The sequence below is a fragment of the Mustelus asterias genome, chromosome 25 (assembly GCF_964213995.1).
Source record: "Mustelus asterias chromosome 25, sMusAst1.hap1.1, whole genome shotgun sequence".
Lineage (NCBI taxonomy): Eukaryota > Metazoa > Chordata > Chondrichthyes > Carcharhiniformes > Triakidae > Mustelus > Mustelus asterias.
In genome coordinates, this window is record NC_135825.1 from 41,262,971 (window position 1) to 41,275,386 (window position 12,416).

General features: G+C 45.3%; 1 protein-coding gene across 1 annotated transcript in view; it reads right to left on the reverse strand.

Moving 5' to 3' along the window:
- Nucleotides 1–343: 343 nt before the first annotated feature.
- ipo9 (importin 9) overlaps nt 344–12,416 on the reverse strand; it is a 133,035-nt gene continuing 120,962 nt past the window's right edge. Inside the window, exons 23-24 of the mRNA XM_078242341.1 lie at nt 2,959–3,035; nt 344–2,015 (exon numbers count right to left, since the gene is read on the reverse strand). Of these exons, the coding sequence (XP_078098467.1) occupies nt 1,905–2,015; nt 2,959–3,035 (188 nt within the window). The 3' untranslated portion in view covers nt 344–1,904. The remainder of the gene's footprint in view (nt 2,016–2,958; nt 3,036–12,416) is intronic.

Genomic DNA, 12,416 nt, shown 5'->3' on the forward strand with positions numbered 1-12,416 from the left:
GCTGTGTCAGAGTCGGTGCAGACTCGATGGGCCGAATGGCCTCCTTCTGCGCTGCAGGGATTCCATGGTTCTAAGGAGGAAGCAGCAATGATATTAAAATTCAAAAACATTGTTCCATTGCACTGGCAATGGCAGTACTGCCATTCAGGTGATCTTGAGTAACCGAGACTGCTCCTGCATCCAGTGGGAAAACTTGTCTTCAAGACTATAATTGACCAAGAAAACTTAGAACCAATGACAGCCTCATCTTTTTCAACTTCCTTCCACATCCAAAATGGATTTAGAGCGAGAGAAATGTAAATAGTTGTATCAAGAGGGAACAGTAAATAACTGAACAAATTGGTGAGTAGAATTCATTTCTGAATCATTTTAATTAAAATTCTGTTTAATATCACAGTAATAAAAGCAATCCCTAACTTCTAAGCAGCTTCATCACTGTAATATCAGTGGGTAGCATCTTCTTAATCACTGTGTCAGGGAGCAGTTCTGTGAACAGCTGATGTTTCAAACAACACTGACACAGTGCCTAATCGTCTGCCTAAGACTTCTCCAACACACTGCACACAGTGAAGTGTAGAAACACAGAGCTCATTGCAGCATTTACTCCTCGAGAGATGGAGGAAAACAGTCTACAGGGATCACTGAAGGGAACACAGAGGTACCTCAACAACTGAAACACTGCCTTTCCTGTTGCACAAAATGCAACTTCAGGCATTGGGTAAGTTTATCATCATGTCCCTGCACCTCCCCCATTATTCAGGAGCTGAGAGCCAGGTCCTCATGTCACATCAGTGAGTATGCTGCACAATTTCATTCTACATCCCAAACCCACCGGCCACATAAGAACTGGGAAAACTTGCAGATTGAGTTACATCGTTTATTAAAAAATCAGACCATATATAAAACTTCAAGCCCCTTCCCTTCTTCCTACTACATCCCTTACTCCTACAGAGCCCCCATTCCCAACTCCCTTCACTCCCTGGCCCCAACTCCCTCCCCCACTTGTCTTACTGCAGCCCCTACCTCTCATTAGGGACAGGAAGTTGAGTTTAGCTCTCCATTCTGTCCTAATTTGACAAACTGTGTTTAATTGGAGACATTTGGCCCATCAATTTCATCACATGGTTTATTCTGAAGACTAAAGTACCACATTCTCTTACAAAAATGGTTGAGTGTCAGTTGTGTTCCTAACACCAGAGTAAGAATACCTTGCAAGAAATATTTCTAATCTCAGGATTTGTCCTGTGTCAAACCCACACTGCAGCAGTCCTGGATCAACGAGATCACAATATCCAAGTCCTTTCTCTGTATTTTATTTTGTTTCTCTTCCTTGAATGGAAGCAGAACAGAGAAGTGTCCCAGACAAAACAAATCTCATCCATAACAGCTCACCACGCAATAACCAGCTCAGAACTACATCAGGCACTGTTCAACTTCATCACTGCAGAAATGGAATAACACTCAGGAATAGTTCAGACCAGATACCAGGACAACTGCAAAACAAAATGTTTCACAAATCTTCCATCTTCCTTCCACTTCTTTAAATGCATCATGTAACTTCATATTTATATTCTGTAGCAAAAATAGAGAGTTTAACCAGGGCTGCTCTTATACATCCAGTACTGCCCTCGTGAAAGAAGCTGCTTCAATACACAGGCTTCCTCCAGTCCCCAACAGCACAGCTGCAGAAACTTTGACACGCTGGTGTGCTTCCTCGAATGAAACCACTGATCCTCAGTCAGGCCTCTGCAGTTATTGCTTGGAGTCATGATGAAAAAAACGTTATGAAGAAATCCGATTTCTCTCCTATAAAATGAGCAGCTGGCACCGAAGAAAACAATGACTGACCTCAGTATCAGTCAATGAGCCAGCGAAGGAGAGGGTGCAGTCTCTTCCAGGTTATTTCAAATGCCTATTGAGCGTAATACTCTCTTCTCTTTTTCATTGAGGTGATCAGAAAATGGCGTGTAGCAGGGTTGCTGTGCAAACTGACGGAGATAATCTGTTAGATAGGCCTGTAATCAAACACAGGATCAGTATACATGCACAGAAAATATGAACTATTTCACATTGCAACATGGAAAGTATTACTGCCAATGCGTTCCCACAACAAGCTATAGTTCAGATGCCATTCTTGTCATTTAGGGCAAATTTATTTCAGAAGTACTGTATGATTTTGTTTAGGAGATTCCTCCCCAAGTAGATACTGGAATATGAGGATTTATCGGAAGGTATGATGTGACCTCCTGGAATCTGCCTCTCCACACCAATCTCATCCAGCCACCTGTCTACCGTCAGCTCTTTGTCCGAATGTGACTTGAGGGGTTCACCTCAATTAGAATTCCTGATAACCCATTCCACTGGTATCAAGATTTTCTGATCAACATCCTTCACCGGCCCTTTGCACCCCCCCAGCCTGAGATCCCCCTCCCCCAGCCTCCTCGTCCAGTCAGATTCCCACCCCCCCACCATGCCCTTCACCCAAGTTCATCCCCCCCCCCCCCCCCACGCAGTACAGTCCCTCCCCCCCCAACCATCGTGCCCCAATCCCAAGTCCGGTCTCTCCTCTGCCATCGTACCTTTCTCCCAACCTGCAGTCTCCTTGTCTCTATCCCCCCCCAATCCACAGTCTCCCCTCCCTCCCTGTCTTTCTCCACCTGCAGCCCACCCTGCTTGTAATCATCCACCCCGACAGCCTCTGACCCCCCACCCCCCAGTCTCTCACTCCCCACCTCCTGGTGAGAGTGGAGTTGGAAAATGGGGCTATGTCCCCTATTTTTGCCTCATTTCACTCATTGAAATTCCCCAGTATTCAAAATTAAAACAAGCACCATGCCACACAAATCTTTTCTCTTGTCTCCATCAGTCATATACAGCATTATATATCTAAAATTTCTGCTGTACTCATGGCAAAGTTAAACATTCCCATCTCACCCCTTAATGGTGACAGTCAAGTACCTGTAAATCAACTTGATACAAGGGATCCTTCAGGGTGTCTGGATCATCTTCATCATCCTCATCGTAATAATCATCATCTGTTTAAAAACAACACACCATTACTGTCCCTATGATCTTCAAATTGGTACAATATGTCACCAATAACCTGGTGTTGTGAGACTTCTTACTGTGCTCATTATTTAATCATTCAGTGAAGTCCAAAGACAATGCAAGTGCCCTGTCCCTCTGGATGACTGATCCTTATAAACCAATTATAAACCAAGTTGTGATAGTAGGAGATTTTAATTTTCCACATATAGATTGGGACTCGCATACTGTTAATTAGACGGGGTAGAGTTTGTAAAATGTGTTCAGGAGAATTTTCTACATCAGTATATAGAGGTGCCAACTAGAGAGGTTGCGATATTGGATCTCCTATTGGGAAATGAGGGCAGGTGATGGATGTGAGTGTGAGGGAACACTTTGGATCCAGTGATCATAATGCCATTAGTTTCAACCTGATCATGGATAAGGATAGATCTGGTCCTCGGGTTGAAGTTCTAAACTGGAAAAAGGCCAAATTTGATGAAATGAGAAGGGATCTGGGAAGTGTGGATTGGCACAGGCTGTTCTCTGGTAAGGATGTAAATGGAAAGTGGGAGGCCTTCAAAGGAGAAATTTTGAGAGTGCAGAGTTTGTATGTTCCTGTCAGGATTAAAGGCAAAGTAAATAGGAATAAGGAACCTTGGTTCTCGAGGGAGATTGTGACACTGATTAAGAGGAAGAGAGAGTTGTATGAAATGTACAGGCAGCAAGGAACAGATCAGATGCTCGAGGAGTATAAAAAGTGCAAGAAGCTACTTAAGAGGGAAATCAGGAGGGCTAAAAGAAGCCATGAGGTTGCTTTGGCAGACAGAGTGAAGGAAAATCCAAAGAGCTTTGATAGGTATGTTAGGAGCAAAAGGATAGTGAGGCATAAAATTGGTCCTCTTGAAGACCAGAGTGGTAGACTGTGTATGGAACCAAGAGAGATGAGGGAGATACCAAATGATTTTTTTGCATCCGTATTTACTGAGGAAACGAGCATGGAGTCTACGGAAATAGGGCAAACAGGTAGGGAGGTCATGGAAACTTTACAGATTAAAGGGGAGGAGGTGCTCGCTGTCTTGAGGCAAATCAGAGTGGATAAATCCGCAGGACCAGACAGGGTATTCCCACGGACCTGGAGGGAAGCTAGTGTTGAACTTGCAGGGGCCCTAACAGACACATTTAAAATATCAGTTTTCACGGGGGAGATGCCAGATGATTGGAGGGTGGCTCATGTTGTTCCGTTGTTTAAAAAAGGTTCCAAAAGAAATCCGGGAAATTATAGGCCGGTAAGTTTGACGTCGGTGGTGGGCAAGTTATTGGAAGGTGTGATAAGGGATAGGATCTACAAATATTTGGATAGACAGGGACTTATTAGGGAGAGTCAACATGGCTTTGTGCGTGGTAGGTCATGTTTGACCAATCTATTAGAGTTTTTTGAGGAGGTTACCAGGAAAGTGGATGAAGGGAAGGCGGTGGATGTTGTCTACCTGGATTTCAGCAAGGCCTTTGACAAGGTCCCTCATGGGAGGTTAGTTAGGAAGGTTCAGTCGCTAGGTATACATGGGGAGGTAGTAAATTGGATTAGACACTGGCTCAATGGAAGAACAGTAAGAAGTCTCACAACACCAGGTTAAAGTCCAACAGGTTTATTTGGTAGCAAATACCATAAGCTTTCGGAGCAATGCTCCTTCGTCAGATGGAGTGGTCTCTGTTCTCCGTTGTTGTTCCGTTGAAATCCAGGTAGACAACATCCACCGCCTTCCCTTCATCCACTTTCCTGGTAACCTCCTCAAAAAACTCTAATAGATTGGTCAAACATGACCTACCACGCACAAAGCCATGTTGACTCTCCCTAATAAGTCCCTGTCTATCCAAATATTTGTAGATCCTATCCCTTATCACACCTTCCAATAACTTGCCCACCACCGACGTCAAACTTACCGGCCTATAATTTCCCGGATTTCTTTTGGAACCTTTTTTAAACAACGGAACAACAACGAGAACAGAGGCCACTCCATCTGACGAAGGAGCATTGCTCCGAAAGCTTATGGTATTTGCTACCAAATAAACCTGTTGGACTTCAACCTGGTGTTGTGAGACTTCTTACTGTGCTTACCCCAGTCCAACGCCGGCATCTCCACATCAATGGAAGAAGCCAGAGAGTGGTTGTGGAGGATTGCTTCTCTGAGTGGAGGCCTGTGACTAGTGGTGTGCCGCAGGGATCGGTGTTGGGTCCATTGTTGTTTGTCATCTATATCAATGATCTGGATGATAATGTGGTAAATTGGATCAGCAAATTTGCTGATGATACAAAGATTGGAGGTGTAGTGGACAGTGAGGAAGGTTTTCAAAGCTTGCAGAGGGATTTGGACCAACTAGAAAAATGGGCTGAAAAATGGCAAATGGAATTTAACGCAGACAAGTGTGAGATATTGCACATTGGAAGGACAAACCAAAGTAGAACATACAGGGTAAATGGTAGGACTCTGAAGAGTGCAGTTGAACAGAGGGATCTGGGAATACAGGTACAGAATTCCCTAAAAGTGACGTCACAGGTGGATAGGGTCGCAAAGAGTGCCTTTGGTACAAAGAACAAAGAACAGTACAGCACAGGAAACAGGCCCTTCGGCCCTCCAAGCCTGTGCCGCTCCTTGGTCCAACTAGACCAATTGTTTGTATCCCTCCATTCCCAGGCTGCTCATGTGACTATCCAGGTAAGTCTTAAACGATGTCAGCGTGCCTGCCTCCACCACCCTACTTGGCAGCGCATTCCAGGCCCCCACCACCCTCTGTGTAAAAAACGTCCCTCTGATATCTGAGTTATACTTCGCCCCTCTCACCTTGAGCCCGTGACCCCTCGTGAATGTCACTTCTGATCTGGGAAAAAGCTTCCCACCGTTCACCCTATCTATCCCCTTCATAATCTTGTACACCTCTATTAGATCTCCCCTCATTCTCCGTCTTTCCAGGGAGAACAACCCCAGTTTACCCAATCTCTCTTCATAGCTAAGACCCTCCATACCAGGTAACATCCTGGTAAACCTTCTCTGCACTCTAACGCCTCCACGTCCTTCTGGTAGTGCGGCGACCAGAACTGGATGCAGTACTCCAAATGTGCCCTCACCAGCATTCTATACAGCTGCATCATCAGACTCCAGCTTTTATACTCTATACCCCGTCCTATAAAGGCAAGCATACCATATGCCTTCTTCACCACCTTCTCCACCAGTGTTGCCACCTTCAAGGATTTGTGGACTTGCACACCTAGGTCCCTCTGTGTTTCTATACTCTTGATGACTCTGCCATTTATTGTATAACTCCTCCCTACATTATTTCTTCCAAAATGCATCACTTCGCATTTATCCGGATTAAACTCCATCTGCCACCTCTCCGCCCAATTTTCCAGCCTATCTATATCCTGCTGTATTGCCCGACAATGCTCTTCGCTATCCGCAAGTCCAGCCATCTTCGTGTCATCCGCAAACTTGCTGATTACACCAGTTACACCTTCTTCCAAATCATTTATATATATCACAAATAGCAGAGGTCCCAGTACAGAGCCCTGCGGAACACCGCTGGTCACAGACCTCCAGCCGGAAAAAGACCCTTCGACCACTACCCTCTGTCTCCTATGGCCAAGCCAGTTCTCCACCCATCTAGCCACTTCTCCTTGTATCCCATGAGCCTTAACCTTCTTAACCAACCTGCCATGTGGGACTTTGTCAAATGCCTTACTGAAATCCATATAGACAACATCCACGGCCCTTCCTTCATCAACCGTTTTTGTCACTTCCTCAAAGGCCTTCCTCATTGGCCTTTATAAATCGGAGTATCGAGTATAATAAGTTGGAGTGTTATGGTAAGGTTATATAATAAGAAGTTTAACAACACCAGGTTAAAGTCCAACAGGTTTATTTGGTAGCAAAAGCCACACAAGCTTTCGAGGCTCTGAGCCCCTTCTTCAGGTGAGTGGGAATTCTGTTCACAAACAGAACTTATAAGACACAGACTCAATTTACATGAATAATGGTTGGAATGCGAATACTTACAACTAATCCAGTCTTTAAGAAACAAAACAATGGGAGTGGAGAGAGCATCAAGACAGGCTAAAAAGATGTGTATTGTCTCCAGACAAGACAGCCAGTGAAACTCTGCAGGTCCACGCAACTGTGGGAGTTACAAATAGTGTGACATAAATTCTGATTCTAGGATCGCATGATAAAGACTCAGGAGGAAAAAAGCAGAAATATTTATGTGAAATAGTGTGACATAAACCCAATATCCCGGTTGAGGCCGTCCTTGTGTGTGCGGAACCTGGCTATCAGTTTCTGATTGCGATCCTAGAATCAGAATTTATGTCACACTATTTGTAACTCCCACAGTTGCGTGGACCTGCAGAGTTTCACTGGCTGTCTTGTCTGGAGACAATACACATCTTTTTAGCCTGTCTTGATGCTCTCTCCACTCCCATTGTTTTGTTTCTTAAAGACTGGATTAGTTGTAAGTATTCGCATTCCAACCATTATTCATGTAAATTGAGTCTGTGTCTTATAAGTTCTGTTTGTGAACAGAATTCCCACTCACCTGAAGAAGGGGCTCAGAGCCTCGAAAGCTTGTGTGGCTTTTGCTACCAAATAAACCTGTTGGACTTTAACCTGGTGTTGTTAAACTTCTTACTGTGTTTACCCCAGTCCAACGCCGGCATCTCCACATCAAGGTTATATAAGGCATTGGTGAGGCCGAATTTGGAGTATTGTGTACAGTTTTGGTCACCTAGTTACTGGAAGGATGTAAATAAGGTTGAAAGAGTGCAGAGAAGGTTCACAAGGATGTTGCCGGGACTTGAGAAGCTGAGTTACAGAGAGAGATTGAATAGGTTGGGACTTTATTCCCTGGAGCGTAGAAGATTGAGGGGAGATTTGATAGAGGTGTATAAGATTTTGATGGGTATAGATAGAGTGAATGCAAGCAGGCTTTTTCTGCTGAGGCTAGGGGAGAAAAAAACCAGAGGGCATGGGTTAAGGGTGAAAGGAGAAAAGTTTAAAGGGAATATTAGGGGGGGCTTCTTCACGCAGAGAGTGGTGAGAGTGTGGAATGAGCTGCCGGATAAAGTGGTAAATGCGTTACCATAACACTTTTAACATTTAAGAAAAACTTGGACGGGTTCATGGATGAGTGGGGTGTGGAGGGATATGGTCCAAGTGCAGGTCAGTGGGACTAGGCAAAAAATGCTTCGGCACAGACAAGAAGGGCCAAAAGGCCTGTCTCTAAGCTGTAATTTTCTATGGTCCTATGGTTCTAATTAATGGACAAGTTGAAGATTCCACCCATAATCGGCAATCAAGACATTCCATTTACAATTTGAGGCTTCTGGAGAAGAAAATGGAGGTGGACAAGCTGCCTGTCACCTCGGATTTACTCTTAGTCCTTGAGTGCCATCTATACCAGCGGTTCACAACCAATGTGCCCCAGTACAGTGGTGTTCCAAGAAGGTTGCCAAGTGTGCTGGGAATAAGTTTCAAAATTATGCACATATGTTTTAGGAAATCAGCTTATTAACATGAGCTTGGAGGTCCACATCTCTAAGTCCCAATGAATCTCAGGCCTCCCACACACATACCTGCCAGCTGAGAACAAGCTTCACATGCGTGGCTCGGATTCGTTACAGGCCCTGTGCATAGAGAGAAAAGATGTGGAGATGCCAGCGTTGGACTGGGGTGAACACAGTAAGAAGTCTCACAACACCAGGCGTTCTCCAAGGCGGCCTTCACTATACACGACAGCGCAGAGTCGCTGAGCAGAAACTGATAGCCAAGTTCCGCACACATGAGGACGGCCTAAACCGGGATGTTGGATTTATGTCACATTATCAGTAACCCCCACAGCTTGCCTCCTGGGCTTGCAGAATCTCACTAGCTGTTCTGTCTGGAGACAATACACATCTCTTTAACCTGTGTTTAATGCTCCCTCCACCCATTGTCTGTACCTTTAAGACTTGGCTGGCTTTAGGGATTCGCATTCTAATCAGTATTCTGTAACTTGATTGTGTGTCTCTGTGCACTGTTTGAGAGCACATTTCCACTCCATCTGACGAAGGAGCAGCGCTCCGAAAGCTTATGGTATTTGCTACCAAATAAACCTGTTGGACTTTAACCTGGCGTTGTGAGACTTCTTACTGCATAGAGAGAAAACTCAGGGACAAGCGAAGAGAACACGGAGAGCTCCCAAACAGGGAAACGGGGACAGGGAGAAGTCCAAAAGGGCGGCACGGTAGCACAGTGGTTAGCACTGCTGCTTCACAGCTCCAGGGACCTGGGTTCAATTCCTGGCTTGGGTCACTGTCTGTGTGGAGTTTGCACATTCTCCTCGTGTCTGCGTGGGTTTCCTCCAGGTGCTCCGGTTTCCTCCCACAGTCCAAAGATGTGTGGGTTAGGTTGATTGGCCGTGCTAAAATTGCCCCTTAGTGTCCTGGGATGCGGAGATTAGAGGGATTAGCGAGTAAAATATGTAGGGATATGGGGGTAGGGCCTGGGTGGGATTGTGGTCGGTGCAGACTCGATGGGGCGAATGGCCTCTTTCTGGACTGTAGGGTTTCTATAATTTCTATGAAAAGGATGTTCCAAGTAAGGGAAAATGACAGGAACCAATAAAGTGAAGGAAAGGAGAAAGCGGCTCCAAATAGAAAAGGAGCTGCAGGGAGCAGACCATTAAGTGGGCACAGGAGATGCTCAAGTAATCAGAGACCTTAAAGCCCTGAAGGTTATCATCATAGAAATCGAGGGGCAGGGGGAGGGGCAGGGTGCCAGGGGGAGGGCCGGGGGGGAAGGGCGGGGGCGGCAAGGGGAGGGCACAAGTCTTCTGTACTATTGCTGGAATGTTGTCAGGGCCCATTGCCTTTGCAGAGTCCAATTCCTCCAACCGTTTCTTGATATCACGTGGAGCGAATCTAATTGGCTGGAGACCACTGGAAGAGGTGAAGGTGGATTATCCACTCAGCCCTTCTGGCTGAAGATTGCTGCGAATGCTTCAGCCTTAGCTTTTGCACTGTTGTGCTGGGCTTCTCCATCATTGAGAATAGGGTGTTTGTGGAGCCTCCTCTTCCACTGAGTCGTTTAATTGTCCACCACCATTCACGGCTGCATATGGCAGGACTGCAGAGCTTAAATCTGATCCATTGCTTGTGGAATTGCTTAGCTTTATCACTTGCGAAATGTAATATCTCCAAATTAGCAGATGACACAAAGCTGGGTGGGAGGGTGAGTGAGTTGTGCGGAGGATGTAGAGATGCTTCAGTGTGATTTGGACAAGCTGAGTGGGCAAATGAATGGCAGATGCAGTATTAAACGGATGAATGAGAGGCTACCCATTTTGGTAGCAAAAACAGGAAGGCAGATTTTTACCTGAATAGCTATAAATTAGGAGAGGGGAATGTGCAATTAGACCTGGGTGTCCTTATACATCAGTCGCTGAAGTTAAGCATGCAGGTGCAGCAGGCAGTAAAAAGGCAAATGGAATATTGGCCTTCATAGCGAGAGGATTCAAGTGCAGGAGCAGGATGTCTTGCTGCAGTTATACAGGGCTTTGGTGAGGCCACACCTGGAATATTTTGTGCAGTTTTGGTCTCCTTATCCAAGGAAGAATATTTTTGCTATGGAGGGATGCATAGGTTTCCCAGACCTATTCCTGGGATGGCGGGACTGACGTATGAGGAGAGATTGAGTCAGTTCGGATTATATTTGCCAGCGTTCAGAAAAGGGGAGGAATCTCAGAAACGTATAAAATCCTGGCAGGGCGAGGCAGGATAAATGCAAGGAGGATGTTCCCGATGGTGATGGTGTCCAGAACCAGAGGTCACAATCTGAGGATACAGGGTAGACCATTGGGACTGAGATAAGGAGAAATTTCTTCATCCAGAGAGTGGTCAGCCTCTGAAATTCACTACCACAGAAAGCAGTTGAGCCCAAAACATGTATATTTTCAAGGGGTTAGATATAGCTCTTGGTGCAAAGATGATCAAAGGATATGGGATTTGGGGGGGGGGGGGGTAGAGGCAGGATCACACGTTTCAAAGAAGTCCTACAGTGCAGGAGGAGGCCATTCGGCCCATTGAGTCTGCACCAACAATAATCTCACCCAGACTTTATCACTATAACCCGACGTATTTACCTTGCTAATCCCCCGAACACTAAGGGGCAATTTTAGCATGGCCAATCAACCTAACCTGCACATCTTTGGACTGTGGGAGGAAACCGGAGCACCCGGAGGAAACCCACGCAGACACGGAGGAAACATGCAAACTCCATACAGACAGTGACCCGAGGCCAGAATTGAACCTGGGTCCCTGGTGCGGTGAGGCAGTAGTGCTAACTCCTGTGTATTGTATTAGATGATCAGCCCTGATCATAATGAATGGTGGAGCATGTTCAAGTGGTGCAGTAAGTTTCAAGGTTTGAATGTCCTACTCTTTCTCCTATTCTCTATGTTTAGAGATAAAAGTATTTTTCTTGAGGGGGGTTTGGAAGAATAGGTAGTGTGCCCTGACATAAAAATCACTGATGTCTACATATTAATCTCCAGGGTCTGCTTGTGTGAGATGAACTCACTGAAGCTATGTATTGGGAACCCAGAAATGTACAGTGATATTAAGGCTTTGTATGAATTTCCCCATTTCTGCTTACAATTGATCTTCACTCTGTTGTGCCTCTCGCATCTGCTTCAGATCCAGAATTCAGTGACTGAGGACCAGCTTGTGTTTGATGTTTTTCTAAATCTGTGTTTTTCTGAATTATTTATCTAATCATCACCTAATCAAATCCAGACAGCCTTCCTCAAACCTTTTCTACATTTCCAGCGGATTGAAGGTGGTATGTTCCATAATAATCTTTCAGCTTTCCCAGCCCAAGCTGGAAGTTATTCCTTACTTGTCAAGCTTGACAGTTTAGATGATGGAACATTACATTTGTCCCTAGTTTGGTCAACAGGATCGGAGGCTAGAAATTGAGACTATTCTGAGCCTGTGACGAGTATAAAATCTAAAGCGGATTCCTGAGAGTAACGGCTGTTGGGATCTCTACAAGAGACATGAGGAACAAAGAGCCATTACTTCTGACAGCCAATGAATCAGCTTCAAATAGAAATGGAAGTTAAACAAATATGGTAAGCGTAAAGGAACAAAGTGATTGCTGCTCTGATCCTCTTGCTCCATTGAAACTTGATGTTAGACAAACTTATGGACATTTGCTGAACATCTGTCAGAATACAGAGTCAGTAGACCAGCTCCAATAACAGGTAAGTTTTCAAGCTACACTTGTTACGATGCAGAGTGGAAAGAGGACCCCTGTCAGAGGATGGTGCTGTCAGGGTGGCCTGCACCTGGACTTTCGGAGTCT